Below are 13,648 nucleotides of genomic sequence, written 5' to 3'. Positions count from 1 at the left end.
ATCAGATTCTAGACCCCGCGGTGGTATACGTATTGCAAAATATTGTAGCCGTAATGTTGACAGGCTGAGAGCTGAAGTAAATGGAACCTAAAAGTGACATTCGGACAGCAGCTGACGAACTACCAAAACCCTGAGGCCTAACCAAACTACTAAAACCCTGAGGAAACCTATTTCATGGCCCATTTTCCTTTTAGTTCAACGTTGCTAGTTAATTGAATTAGGCGTTGATCCGATAAATTAATTTACACGACAGACAAACTAATTACGCACAAATATAATACAATTATTGTAGGTTAATTATTTCCATAATTTGTTCATTCTTTTTGTGTTGTGATTACAATGGTACTGCTGCGGTCATCCTCATGTTATCTTATCAAAAATCCCGTAAGCTCATAAGTCGGGACACGTAATATTAAACACTCAGTTTCACGGAATATTATCTCAGTTCACATTGTACTATAGGTATAATGGTGTGTAAATATTTAATGTAGGTATTCATAGAAGTTAGACAGAGAAAAGTCTGCAGCGATTTTCATCAACACTTGCACTGCGTATGCACGCTATCATAATCGCTGCAGACTTTTCTTGGTATAACCTGGTATAACTCTACCTATCTGTAAAATAAGACGCAGACGGCCAAGTTCAGCACGTTTCAGAAGTGTGTTAAGATTAACACTTTTTGTACAGTCTTCCCTGTATCAACTAATGAATAGTGAATAGAATCAGGCGTTACTTTGCGGAAATCCATACTAATTAAAACCAAAATATTACTTTGCTAATCCGCGAAAAGATAACGTGCTAGTCAATCAGCGCTAACCCGTTATACTTACTTGCGTATTTTTACATGCAATTAATATTCCCACCCTCCCACCGCAAAAATAAATACGCAAATAAATATAACAAACCACCACCAAAAGAATAAACCTCGACACGTGTTTCGCCTCTCTACGAGGCATCCTCAGGAGTTGTTGACGGTCTGACGCCCGGCAACGGAATGACCTGTCTAGAATGGTCGGCCATATTTATACCTTGACCACTCCCCCTACCGTGCAAGTGTGAGTGAGATGGAAAAATTCGTAATAACGGCGATGACGCAACATTCAATTGTTCGTTAAGAATCATGCCCCTATTGTTGTACCTAATTATTTCCAGTTGTTCCAGAACACCCAAACGCAATCCCTTTTCGCAAACATGTAAAATATCAAAAGAATGATTCTCAGATAAAGTGTGACCTGTATCCAGAGGCGTATTTTGATATTTGGCGCCCCGGGCCAATAAGTTTCGCCGCCCCAGAAGTTAAGGAACAAAAATACAAAATGTTTAATTATCTTTGACGTGAAACGTTAAAAGGTCTTTTCTCAAAAATGGACGGCAAAGTCGACTTTGCCGTTTAAAAAATTGGTCGCGACGCGCGTAGTTTACGGTCAGTCAAAAATTAAAAAGTTAAAAACATTGCAGTCTCGATTTTGGGACTGCAATGTTGCATACAACTTCCATTATTTGTCGTGTTCCAAACTTTTTAAAAGTTGAAATGGCCATATCAAATGAAGGCACAGGCCCATTAAACAGCCAAACAGATGATTAGTACTTATAATTACATTAATTATAATTTTGGTACCGCGACTATTTAGCTGTCTCAAATAGGTTGGCGTATTTTCGGCAGAAAAATACACTTCTATTTTTTAATTAAAAAAATAAAAAGGCGGCTAAGCTAATTTTCCAATTGTTTCTATTTTTTTCTGTGAAAATATATACGTTAGAACGTTGCTTCTATAAAATATTTCTATTATATTTATATTTCTTGCACCATTTTTGAGAAAAGCACTATATATGACTCGGCTGGAAGGCTACTTGCTGGCTTCGGATTCAATTAAACGGACTCCCAAGGTCGTCCGTTTAATACGAATCCTCAGCCTGCAAGTAGCTACATCCGAGCCTCGACAATAATGTACTATTAAAAACCCGTAGATGGGTCGGACCAAAAACCAGATGTAACGAAGTGTTATGGCGTGGTGGCATATATCTCTGTAACTAGGCATAATACCTTAATGTATAGTTTTGATATCAGTGTATAGAAAAAAGTAGCCATTACTCGGAACTGCATGTGCAGTGGACGCTGATTCTGCGCTAGAAACGGCGCATTCTGAGCTAAAATGACCCCTATTTGCAGTGTTTATTTAGTAAGTAATTACTCATCAGTCCATTAACCGATTCTGGTGAAATTGGGTGTCATTTGATAGATCATATTCCATAATATCTAATGAAATTTATCAAAATAAAATACGAGGATTATACTAAGCTGTAAAAAACTAAAAATGTGGCATTTTTTTTAGAAATTTTACGACTGCTCTTGCTCAAGCACCATGTGCGAAAATTAATGCACAAAACTGACGCAAAATACCTCGTATAGAAGGATGAAGTAAAAACAGTTCTTTACTATCCTTTTTAACCCTAGTACAACATGTTCATCTCCTCAAATAGTGCATTAGAATTTATGGCCGCGCGGCGCTATAGCGGGTACTTACCTACAGGGCGCCTGAGACTGTAAGCTTAGAACGCTTTTTGCATAGAGAGCGCATGCGGCGCCCTTTACACTGTAATGAAATGAAATGAAAATCTTTATTTCAGGCAACTAATGGCCCATACATAAATACCTTAAAACTAGCATACATATTATATAAAAATATATTTTATAACTAAACTTTAAAAAACTAAACACCACATATCACATTATGGCTGCGATGCATTACGCAACCCCGCAGTGTCAGGGAGCCGGCCGCGGAACCGCCGAAACTTGACACCCTTCGGCCAAAACTCCTCCTTGGTGAAGGTCGCTAGATGGTCAGTCGGAACGCTCACCACAAACGAATTAAAATTCGCATAAATGTCGGGCAAAGCTCTGACATACCTAAAGGGCGTCTGCGGGGTCTTTTACACTGTAAAGTCAGGCTTCTTACATTCAGGGCGCCTGACAATGTAAGCTGCACGCTCTGATTTACAGGGCGCCTGCGGCGCACTCTCACTGTAAGGTCGCGCGAAGCGCGCTCTGTCATACAGGGTGCCTGCGGTGCCCTTTACACTATGGAGTCCCTATAAGCGGCCCTAAGCGGCATTTGCAATAACTTTCCACGCAACGTTTCACGTAAACCACTGTGGCTGTGTCCCTGATACAGCCTATCCCTATTTATTTATGTTAATTTGAAATTATTATTATTATATTATATTGTTTAATACACTAGCAGCTGAAAGCTGATGCGTGTATATCACTGCACTTGTTTTTTTAACGATTAATGTTCATTTGTTTTAAGTGTTTGTCAAGTCTGTTTTTGAAACTGACAAGACAAAAATAAAGTAAGAAGTAAAAATTAGTTAAATGGCGCCAAAACCAATACAAAATGCAATCGGCCAGGGGCGGCTTTCGCCGCCCCTGTCGGCTTGCCGCCCCGGGCCATGGCCCGGATGGCCCTAGGGTAAATACGCCCCTGCCTGTATCTAATAAGTGCTTTGCAAAATTGGACTTCTCTGGATGGTTATGTCTATATGACGCAACATGCTCTTTATACCTAGTAGTGAAACTACGGCCCGTTTGCCCCACATACACTTTATTGCAACGAAGACACTTTATTGCGACGATTGCAATAAAGTGTATGTGGGGCAAACGGGCCGTAGTTTCACTACTAGGTATAAAGAGCATGTTGCGTCATATAGACATAACCATCCAGAGAAGTCCAATTTTGAAAAGCACTTATTAGATACAGGTCACACTTTATCTGAGAATCATTCTTTTGATATTTTACATGTTTGCGAAAAGGGATTGCGTTTGGGTGTTCTGGAACAACTGGAAATAATTAGGTACAACAATAGGGGCATGATTCTTAACGAACAATTGAATGTTGCGTCATCGCCGTTATTACGAATTTTTCCATCTCACTCACACTTGCACGGTAGGGGGAGTGGTCAAGGTATAAATATGGCCGACCATTCTAGACAGGTCATTCCGTTGCCGGGCGTCAGACCGTCAACAACTCCTGAGGATGCCTCGTAGAGAGGCGAAACACGTGTCGAGGTTTATTCTTTTGGTGGTGGTTTGTTATATTTATTTGCGTATTTATTTTTGCGGTGGGAGGGTGGGAATATTAATTGCATGTAAAAATACGCAAGTAAGTATAACGGGTTAGCGCTGATTGACTAGCACGTTATCTTTTCGCGGATTAGCAAAGTAATATTTTGGTTTTAATCAACTAATGAAGATAGAGTCAGACCAAGAAAAGTCTGCAGCGATTTTGATAGCCCACTTAAGTGTTGTTTATACGTCGTAATTTCATAGAAGTTTGACGTTTAAAATAACACTTGCACAGAGTGGGCTATCAAAATCGCTGAAAACTTTTCTTAGTCTAACTCTAGTGAGTAGGTATTGTTGTTCCCAGTTAATTATGCCTTCTATTTTAGACCACAGTTTTTTCAGATTACTATAGTTCGTTTTTTTAGCATTAGAAATAAGGTAAACAATCTTGATGTGTCTTTTAATTGAAAAACACATTTTAAAAATAAGTTACGGCAAATATGTAAAGGCGCCAGTACACAGTGGTGAAGGATGGGCCATGCCCATGCCACGCCCTGGCCATTGTGTACAGGGGGCTATGGTATACAATGGCGGATGACTGCCGTCAGTTGTCAGCCGTGGTGAGCAATCGGGGAGTTGTCGGTTTTTTGGCACACTTCAAAGGAATCGTGGCGTACCGTGGCCTGTGGTGTTCACACAGTCGCGATTGTTTGTTTAGTTTCTTGAATTTTTGACCGCTTGATTAAATGTTAATAGCCCAAAATGTCATTATTGTGGAGCAATGAAGAGACTTATCAGTTTATTATACTCGTAGATTTAGATCAATCAGAGCCTGCAAATTTGATTTTGATTTTTGTTTTTTTTTGATGCACCATTGTGTGAACACCTACGTGATATAGACCTACTGTTGCGCATTGCAAAGCATGGCTTGGCATGGACCATCCTTGACCACTGTGTACTGGAGCCTTTACAATGATGAATCTAATACGATCATTTATATTCTTCTGCTTTCATAAGTAATAGTTACTGATTTTTAAAAAGCGTTTTTCAGTTAAAAGTAGTGATGTACCGACTATTGATTTGGCCGACTAACCGACTAATCGGCGCTCGAATAGCCGATTAGTCGGCCGACTAGTCGGCTAGTCGGCCAGATCATTAGTTTCGTATAAGTTCAGGTGAAAAACAATAGTTTTGCTCCTTTGGTTGCGCTATTCATCATAATTTAGCTTGGCTAAAAGGTGTTCTCTACAGGTTCAAAGACCTATCACAAGAATCCTCGTTAAATTTCTGTCTTTAGTTCTTTTATTTTGCGATCCTGAGCAGACCGTCAGTACAGCTTGTAGGAGGTATTTCCAAGGCTCTATTTCCCGTACGTGGTCGCCAGTTAAGAACCTATCCCCTGTGGTCAGCATCTTCACGAGCAACGTGCCGTGACTAAAGCCGACCACTGACTAACAGTCCGCCGGACGATATCGGCCAGTCAGTTGTTCGGAACTGTCAAATTTTTGTTCTAACTGACAGGCCGATATCGTCCGGCGGCCTGTTAGTCAGTGGTCGGCTTAAGTCTCTAAATTTTGCAATAACATTAATAGTTTCTCATGGCTCCACCATTAAAAAAAATCAAAAACTGAATAATACTAAAAATAAAACCGGGCAAGTGCGAGTCGGACTCGCGCACGAAGGGTTCCGTACCAGAATGCAAAAAAAAAGGAAAAAAATGCAAAAAAAAACGGTCACCCATCCAAGTACTGACCACGCCCGACGTTGCTTAACTTTGGTAAAAAATCACGTTTGTTGTATGGGAGCCCCATTTAAATCTTTATTTTATTCTGTTTTTAGTATTTGTTGTTATAGCGGCAACAGAAATACATCATTTGTGAAAATTTCAACTGTCTCGCTATCACGGTTCGTGAGATACAGCCTGGTGACAGACAGACGGACGGACGGACGGACGGACAGCGAAGTCTTAGTAATAGGGTCCCGTTTTACCCTTTGGGTACGGAACCCTAAAAACTATGGAACTTGATTATGAAATTACACGAGAATCATTTGAGATCGACCTGTAGAGGAAAACAACATACGATAACGATCAAACGGTCAAATATATAAACAAAAGTTTTCGTATGTACCCTGAATAGGTATTTTAGTAAAATAAACATAAAACATATGGTAAATATTGATAGTTGATTTTTTTTCTGTTTTTCTTTCACTAATAAAGTGCCGACTAATCGGCCATTTTTGCCGACTAGTCGCCGACTAATCGCCGACTACAAATGTGGCCGGATAGTCGGCTTTCCCGACTAGTCGGCGACTAGTCGGTACATCCCTAATTAAAAGACATGTCAAGATCTTTCTTTATCTTCTTTCAAGTTCTTTCTAATGCTAAAAAAAACGAACTATAAACTATAATATAACTTATTTTTGGGGTGTTTTCGAACGTTGTATGTTAGAAACTATACCGCGTTTATAATCGATGCTTTTCGAACGTGTCCCAAATTAAACGTCACTTCTGACAAGTGCATGTAATGTCAAAACCGTCAAATAAAACCTCAAAACCTCAAATCGGTCAAAAACCAATCTTTTACAAAACCATCTCGATACATTACTTTATCTTCGATAATTTAGATATTTCTCAGTGTAATTATGTCGCAATCGAAGGCGGATGCGGGTGCGTCTACTGATGAAGAGTCGTTGAAAGATGTGTTCGATCAGGCCATGAAGATGTTTGAAAATATAGAAAGCAGTAATGAACCGACGAACAGCGATGCCGTGCAGGTAAGCTTTGATTTCATCTCTGCTCATTTCTCACATCACTTCCCAAGCTAATTGTATAAAATAACTAGCTATCTTAGTTTGTATAACATGTTAAGTCTATAACTATGGGTGAAGAACCTAGATATTAATTTGTAAATTTGTAAAGCGACCATGAATTGTATTAATGCCATACGACTAAATAAAAGTCTATAAAAGTCTTTATGCTTTTCAGTTGCAATTTTATTGATATAGATTAGAAAATATTCGTTTGTTTTCTTATTAGCATATTATATCCTCTTAATGTTTGATGTTGTGATTCTCTTATTTAACAATACTTATAAAATAAACATACAATTTTAATCGAATTTAAACTGTTGTGAGACATACTAACATTGAATAATTTTACGGATTAGACTCACTTGTTTTTAGTCACTCGCGCGACATGTTTCGGAGAGCCTAGGTCTCCTTTCTCAAGCACTAACAGTACGCAAATGACTAAAAACAAGTGAGTCTAAACCGTAAAATTATTAAAACATACAATTTTAGTTTAATGTTTTAAAATTCACCTTACAGATTGGCCTAAAAGCGGCCATAGCAAAGTTTGAGAAAGCTACCAACCTGGTGTCGCTGTCTGGGATGTTCAGCAGTAATGAGAGCCTGGAGGAGCTCCCTACAGAGACACTGCAGTACTTGCTGCTGCCTGCACTGCTCGGCACACTGAGTCTGAAGCTGTGCGGACAGCCTCGGAAAGAGGTTATCAACCTAGCTGAGATTTATTTTAGGTGAGTTCGTTAAATTCATTCTTTTGTTAGGTAATAGGTTATATTTTAAGGAATATGCTTCTCTCAATCAATATGTTTTTGGCCTGACCCGAAAATTAGGAGTAAGTAAATGTAAATTCTATTGCTTTATTTATGAAAACACTCAGAGAAATAATTTCTACTAACTAGGCAGATTTTTTCATTCATAAATGAAATTTACACTCCCTTGCATGAGCATGGTAAAGTACAGTAGAATTGTGATTTTCAAGCTGTTTTAATGTATTATTTCAGAGATTTTCTCCAGCGGTGCAAGGATTATGGTGTGACGGACATAGAGGTGCCGCAGCCAGCAGACGACCAGAGCCAGAAGGTGGAGAGAGTGGTCACTGAACAAGTCAAGATTGCTAATTTGGTACAGTCAACCAATTTCATTTCCACATAATATTGTCACTTGGACAAATCCCTCACTCACTGAGTGACAGTCACTGTGATAAGTTACAAAGCAAAGACAATTGCTATTTTTCTTAAATTTATTTTCATCTAAATACAAGAAATTACAGTTTATCGTTTATTTTTAAGTTTAGTTTGTAATTTTTATTTTAAGGCCTATTACTATTTGTTGTTATACGACTTGTTTAGTAATAAACTAATTTAACATCCCAAAAAAAAAGAAATTACATGAATCAATATTAACACTGCTAATTCTTCCAAAAACCGATAAGACTGAGGCTATAGACTCTAGAGGGCAGCACATAAGCCCCTGTTTATAGGTGCGAAGTGTATAGTGCGTCTAATTTGAGTTTGAGATTTGCCCCACAAGATGGTAGACCTGTTCATTGTGTGTAAGTTTAAGTTTTCATTTTTGATCACAAGGTGACTGACCCTTCAATGCTTCTTATACAAGAGACATGTTACAAGGTGCTGATGTTCAGTAAGGATAAGGCTCGAAAGAATATTTTTTTATATTCCTGTCCCTATGCCACCACTGCATGGTCTTATCTATCTTTTTCCAATTTCAGATACACAGCCGTGAAGCAAAAATAAAGCGCTACAAAGAGATGAAAGAACTGAAAGAGAAACTAGCCACTCTCTCCAAAGCCATGGCCTCGGAGCTGGTGGACGATGAGACCAAGCGGGAGTACTTCACCACCATGCTGGAGAGTTATGTCAGTCAAGCATTGGATGAGCTAGGGAGTATTGAGCAGGAGAAACCCCTGCTGGAGTATATGGAGAAACATGCTGGAGGTAAGACTGACCAAGCAGTGTAGATATTGACACCAGAGTCACAGTCTATACAATACCTACAGTCATTCGACGAACCCCTCTAGGCATGGCAATCGTGCGGGGTGCGAGGGGCGAGGGGTGGGTCGCGCGCACCCGAGCTGCATACGTCGCCATTGTTAGTAGCTCGGTACTACTTACATGGCTTATTTGAAATGTTTAAATTTTTGGGCAGTTGTGTAAAGTGTGACAACCCCACTGTGTTTTTGTGCGGTGTCTAAAATTCGTACTCTCAGGTAGGTTTCTCGCAACCAAAATCTCCTGCAACTAGTTTTGTTTTTTCTTTTGGATTTGGTACTTTGAAGAGTAAAATAAAAAATAAGTACACTAACTACGGCAGTGTATATGTGCGGCGCCATTTTGAACAGCTACATCAAATTGATTTTCACATGTTGCAGAGCCTAAACCGAAGCAGCCCCGGGCGCCTCCGCTGCGGCCCGTCATCATCGCCAAGGACGCCATACAGAAGGCTGTGTTCGGCGCCGGATATCCGTCGCTGCCCACCATGACAGTCGAGGAGTTCTATGACAAACGAGTCAGGGATGGAATGTAAGTGAATTTTTGCTTCAAGTTATACTACCCGGTCACAAAATCTGTGCACCTCGCCTCGTGACGTCATTACGGCGCACGCCCGCCCGGCGTCGCTTTCCAACGAGGTGCACAGATACTTTAACCGGATCATACACCGCAGAGGAAAGCTTATGGAACTGATCGTAGCTAAGGATAGCACACAGAAGTTAGTTAAAAGTTGACATTTATTTTATTTACAAAAATGTATCCACTAGATGGAGTACACCCGTTTCGTCGATAAAAGAGCTTTCATACCTTAAGGCTGTCCAAGATACAATAAAACAGTTATTGAATAACAAAACGTTATTTATGTTTCAGTTTCCCTTCGGCCGCGAACATCCCGCACCAGACCATACAGAGCACAGAAACGGAAGACGACGACGCCGAGCGAGCGAGAAAGGTATGTTCTCATTATAATTGTGAAGTAAATGCGGTCTTCTCTCCCGCTGTACTGAAGAGGTACCAGTGCCCACACTGTTAAGTGACAATTTGTAAGCCTTATTGCCACGAAATAAGGTCCACCGATGGTAAATAGGCGGATCCACACAGAACGAACCGCCTCCCGAGGCGAATTGCCTTGCGAAGCAGCTCGGTCTGCCAAGGCAGTGTAACGCACTCCCCATCGCCTCGAGCGCACGTCTCCACAACGTCAGCTGCTTCGCGCGGCAATTTCCTCGCGTGCCGGCGCGCTATTCTGTGTGGATCGGCCTAAATAAGAATTCCCGTTAGTAGTCTGTTTTTGCATTCCAGATACTAAAATGTCAGTTCGATTATCAATTACCCTGGTTTTGTACCAATTTTGTAATATAGTGACAATTGGGTAAATTGGGATAATCGATTGACAGCATTTTAGTACTTATCTGAGTTATCTGAAAATTAAAATTAAAATTAAATGATATTGCTCAAGAAGTAAGTTATTATACTTAGGTAATTTAAATGCGATTAAAAAAGAAAAAGAGATTTTATAAAGTTCTGGGTCAAATTTTACTGACAAGGTTTGAGGACTTTGAGTTGAGGTTTAAATTTATAACAACGAAGATACTTATAAATAATTTAGGTGCCTTATAAAAGTTATAAAATAACATTGTTTATCAATACCCAAGAAGTCAATAAGTTAAGACAATGAAATTTAGTCAAGCTTTCTAAAACTACAAATTCATTATTGTAAGTCAGTTTGTTATATATTTTTGTACTATTTGTGTACTTTTACATTCTTCGTTTGTTTTTATTCTCTCCGTACCAGGTGGACAATATAATATTGGAGCAATGTGTAATAATTTTTAATTTTTTTTTTCTTATTTTCGGGGATATCATTGTATGACTAAAACAATTGTTTTTGATAAGAAAATAATATTTATTCTTCAATTTTTAATATAAACTAGAACAATTTTTAATATTAATCTCTAATATAATATCCCACCTTGTATGCGAAGGGTTTTTATTCGTTTTTAACCGACTTCAATTTCATGGAAGGAGGAGGTTCTGTATTCGGTTGTGGCTATTTTTTTTTTTTTTTCTATGTACGTTCACCGATTACTCCGACATCCGTAGTCCGATTTGAGTAATTCTTTTTTTGTTTGAAAGGAGCTACCTCCGAGTTGGTCCCATTTTAATTTGGTTCTGTTCTGATGATGGGATCCATGAGGAATTGAGGGAACTCCTCAATTTTTAAAGGCACATGCATGGTGTTTTGGGCGTTTTCTTAAGCAACTCGAGCATTTTCTCCCGAAAACCACCAATTTGATGAAGTAGACCTGATGATGATGATTATTTTGATGATAATGATGATGATTTCTTTAAATTTAAGTATGTTCAGCGATTACTCCGGCACCTGTGATCCGATTTGAGTAATTCTTTTTTTGTTTGGAAGAAGTTACCTCCAAGGTGTTTCCGTATTATTTTTGGTTCTGGTCTGATGATGGAATCCATGAGGAATTGAGGGAACTCCTCAATTTTTAAAGGCACGTGTTAAGTGATTTCGGGGTTTTCTAAAGTAACTCGAGCAATTGCTTCCGAAAACCACCAATTTGATGTACTGCAACTGTAGCCTTACCACGAGTTTGACATTGACACATTCGCTAACGTCTTATGCATCTAAATGTAACTTTTTATGCATCTCGCTCACACTAAGGTTAGTACGAGCGAGATGCATAGGAAGTAAGTTACAAACATGCTAGCGAATATATCAATGTCAAACTCGTGGTAAGCTGGTAAGGCTACTGATCAGGGATTAGGGTTAGGAGTCAAGGGGTCAGGGATTAAGGGGTCGGGGAATGGCGGTTGAAGAGTTGCTGGTTCAGGATCGAGGGGTTCCTGGATCAGGGGTTGATGTGCTGTGAGGTTGAGTGATCGGGGGGCAGAGGGATTGGGTCAGTGGCGGGGCGGGCGGATGGATTTAGTTGAGAGGAATTATAATTTCCTAGACGGACTCGAGAAAATTTCTGGTTCAGGGTCGAGGGGTTCCTGGATCAGGGGTTGATGCGCTGTGAGGTTGAGTGATCGGGGCGTTGAGGGATTGGGTCAGTGGCGGGGCGGAGGATTGGATTTAGTGTAGTAGTGACAGGAATTATAATTTCCCAGACGGACTCGAGAAAATTCCTGATTACATATTTATTAAAGTATAGGTACACGAATTTAGTGTTAAACATGATCTTGTTTTTCATTCATGCGTCGCGCTTTTAACAAAGCGTTAAAACTAAAAATGGAAAAATAAAAACTTTTTACAAAAAAAAGCAAACCGACTTCAAAAAGGATGAAATAAAATATTATCCTTTTTGAAGTCTATGCGTTACCAACTGATATCTTTGAAGTCGGTGCCAAGCCAAGTAGTAACAATACGAGTCAAAAATAATCAGCTTTATGGCTATAAATCCCATTAGAACTGTACTAATAACTATTACAAATGTGTAAGTAATTCTGTCTGCCTCTTTGTTGCCTTTTCAAGGCTAAACAACTGAAACGCTTTAGGTGAAATTTGGCAAGAAGGTAAATTTCTTGAATTGATTTATATTTTGAAATGTAGTCCTCTGGATAAGGGACGGGAAATTACTCAGTCCCAATCTCACACTTGCGTGCTATAGACTGTTCGAGCATTAGTAAGAAATGCTCTTTAAAAAATACGACGGAAAAATAATACATTGGATTTCCACTAATGTGCCGACAAACATGGTACAGACTGCGCCAAGAAGGTTTGATCGTGTGTTCTGAGGTGTGTTCTTAGATACAATCGACGTCAAAGATATGTTTACACTTTTGCACCTTACTCCTTTGTAATAAGGCGAAAAGTGTAAACATATTTTTAACGTCGACTGTACCTACAGAAAGTACGTTCATTGTCGTCGTGTAAGGCAATCCAACGTAGGTACATCCTTATCAAATCGCACCAAAATCATGGTATGCTTCAAAATTTGGCTTGGCACCGACTTCAAACATATCAGTTGGTAACGCATAGACTTCAAAAAGGATAATATTTTATTTCATCCTTTTTGAAGTCGGTTTGCTTTTTTTTGTAAAAAGTTTTTATACATTGTGTTCTTGATGGCAATAATTCTAGTAGTTTAGAACGTTATCTTTGTTCCAGGACCAGCTAGAGGAGGATGATGATCCCGAGGAGCTGGCGCGCAAGAGGAACATGGACGAGTACAAGGACGACCACCGCCGTGGGTGGGGCAACCGCTACAACCGCAGTTAACGACCAACTGGTTGCTAGGTGCCGATAGGGCTCGTTACGTGTATGGCTGTCTAGAATTAGATACAGTAAACTGACGTTTAATTTTATTTCGTGATATTATCATATTACCTACCGCGCTTTGGTAAAAATCTTATATAGTTTATAATATAAAGTAGTGACTCTATCAGATGTTAAAAATATAAAAATGAATTAACAAAAAAAATATATATATAATATATGTAACTAATGAATGATAACAAAATTTTCACGAGAATGGGTGGATAAATGTGATCTAAACAGCCGGACATAAAACGGATACGCGTCGCTCGCGCTTTGCGCTCGCTTGCTCATTTAAAGGAGCTTTTGTTTACACGAAGGATTCGATTTTTAGGGTTCCGTAGTCAACTATTAGGAACCCTTATAGTTTCGCCATGTCGTGATCGTTAGTAGTAGAAAGCTGCAATTTGGCATGGCTACATAAATCATGCATTGCAAGAGAACGGTAAAATAAAAAAAACAAAAAATTTTTTTTAGGGTAACCTCTCAATC

At 39.2% G+C, this 13,648-nt stretch overlaps 1 protein-coding gene across 1 annotated transcript; it reads left to right on the top strand.

The window, feature by feature from the left end:
• The first annotated feature begins 6,591 nt into the window (after nt 1-6,591).
• Nucleotides 6,592-13,194, top strand: LOC134790127 (immunoglobulin-binding protein 1b). Its single transcript, XM_063760917.1, has 7 exons — nt 6,592-6,838; nt 7,391-7,599; nt 7,870-7,990; nt 8,598-8,823; nt 9,258-9,408; nt 9,748-9,829; nt 13,010-13,194. Exons 1-7 carry the CDS (start codon nt 6,707-6,709, stop codon nt 13,118-13,120), a joined length of 1,032 nt encoding a protein of 343 aa, XP_063616987.1. The 5' UTR covers nt 6,592-6,706; the 3' UTR covers nt 13,121-13,194.
• The last annotated feature ends 454 nt before the right edge of the window (nt 13,195-13,648 follow it).

The sequence above is a fragment of the Cydia splendana genome, chromosome 4 (assembly GCF_910591565.1).
Source record: "Cydia splendana chromosome 4, ilCydSple1.2, whole genome shotgun sequence".
NCBI lineage: Eukaryota > Metazoa > Arthropoda > Insecta > Lepidoptera > Tortricidae > Cydia > Cydia splendana.
The sequence above is the reverse complement of the archived record's forward strand: the minus strand, read 5'-3'. Positions and strand labels throughout refer to the sequence as shown.

Bases quoted from the DNA above. Each gene is read 5' to 3' on its own strand.
- LOC134790127 (XM_063760917.1), top strand. From the start codon at position 6,707: ATGTCGCAATCGAAGGCGGATGCGGGTGCGTCTACTGATGAAGAGTCG. The intron at 7,600-7,869 runs GTGAGTTCGTTA...GTATTATTTCAG, and splicing joins CTAGCTGAGATTTATTTTAG to AGATTTTCTCCAGCGGTGCA. The intron at 9,830-13,009 runs GTATGTTCTCAT...TCTTTGTTCCAG, and splicing joins ACGCCGAGCGAGCGAGAAAG to GACCAGCTAGAGGAGGATGA.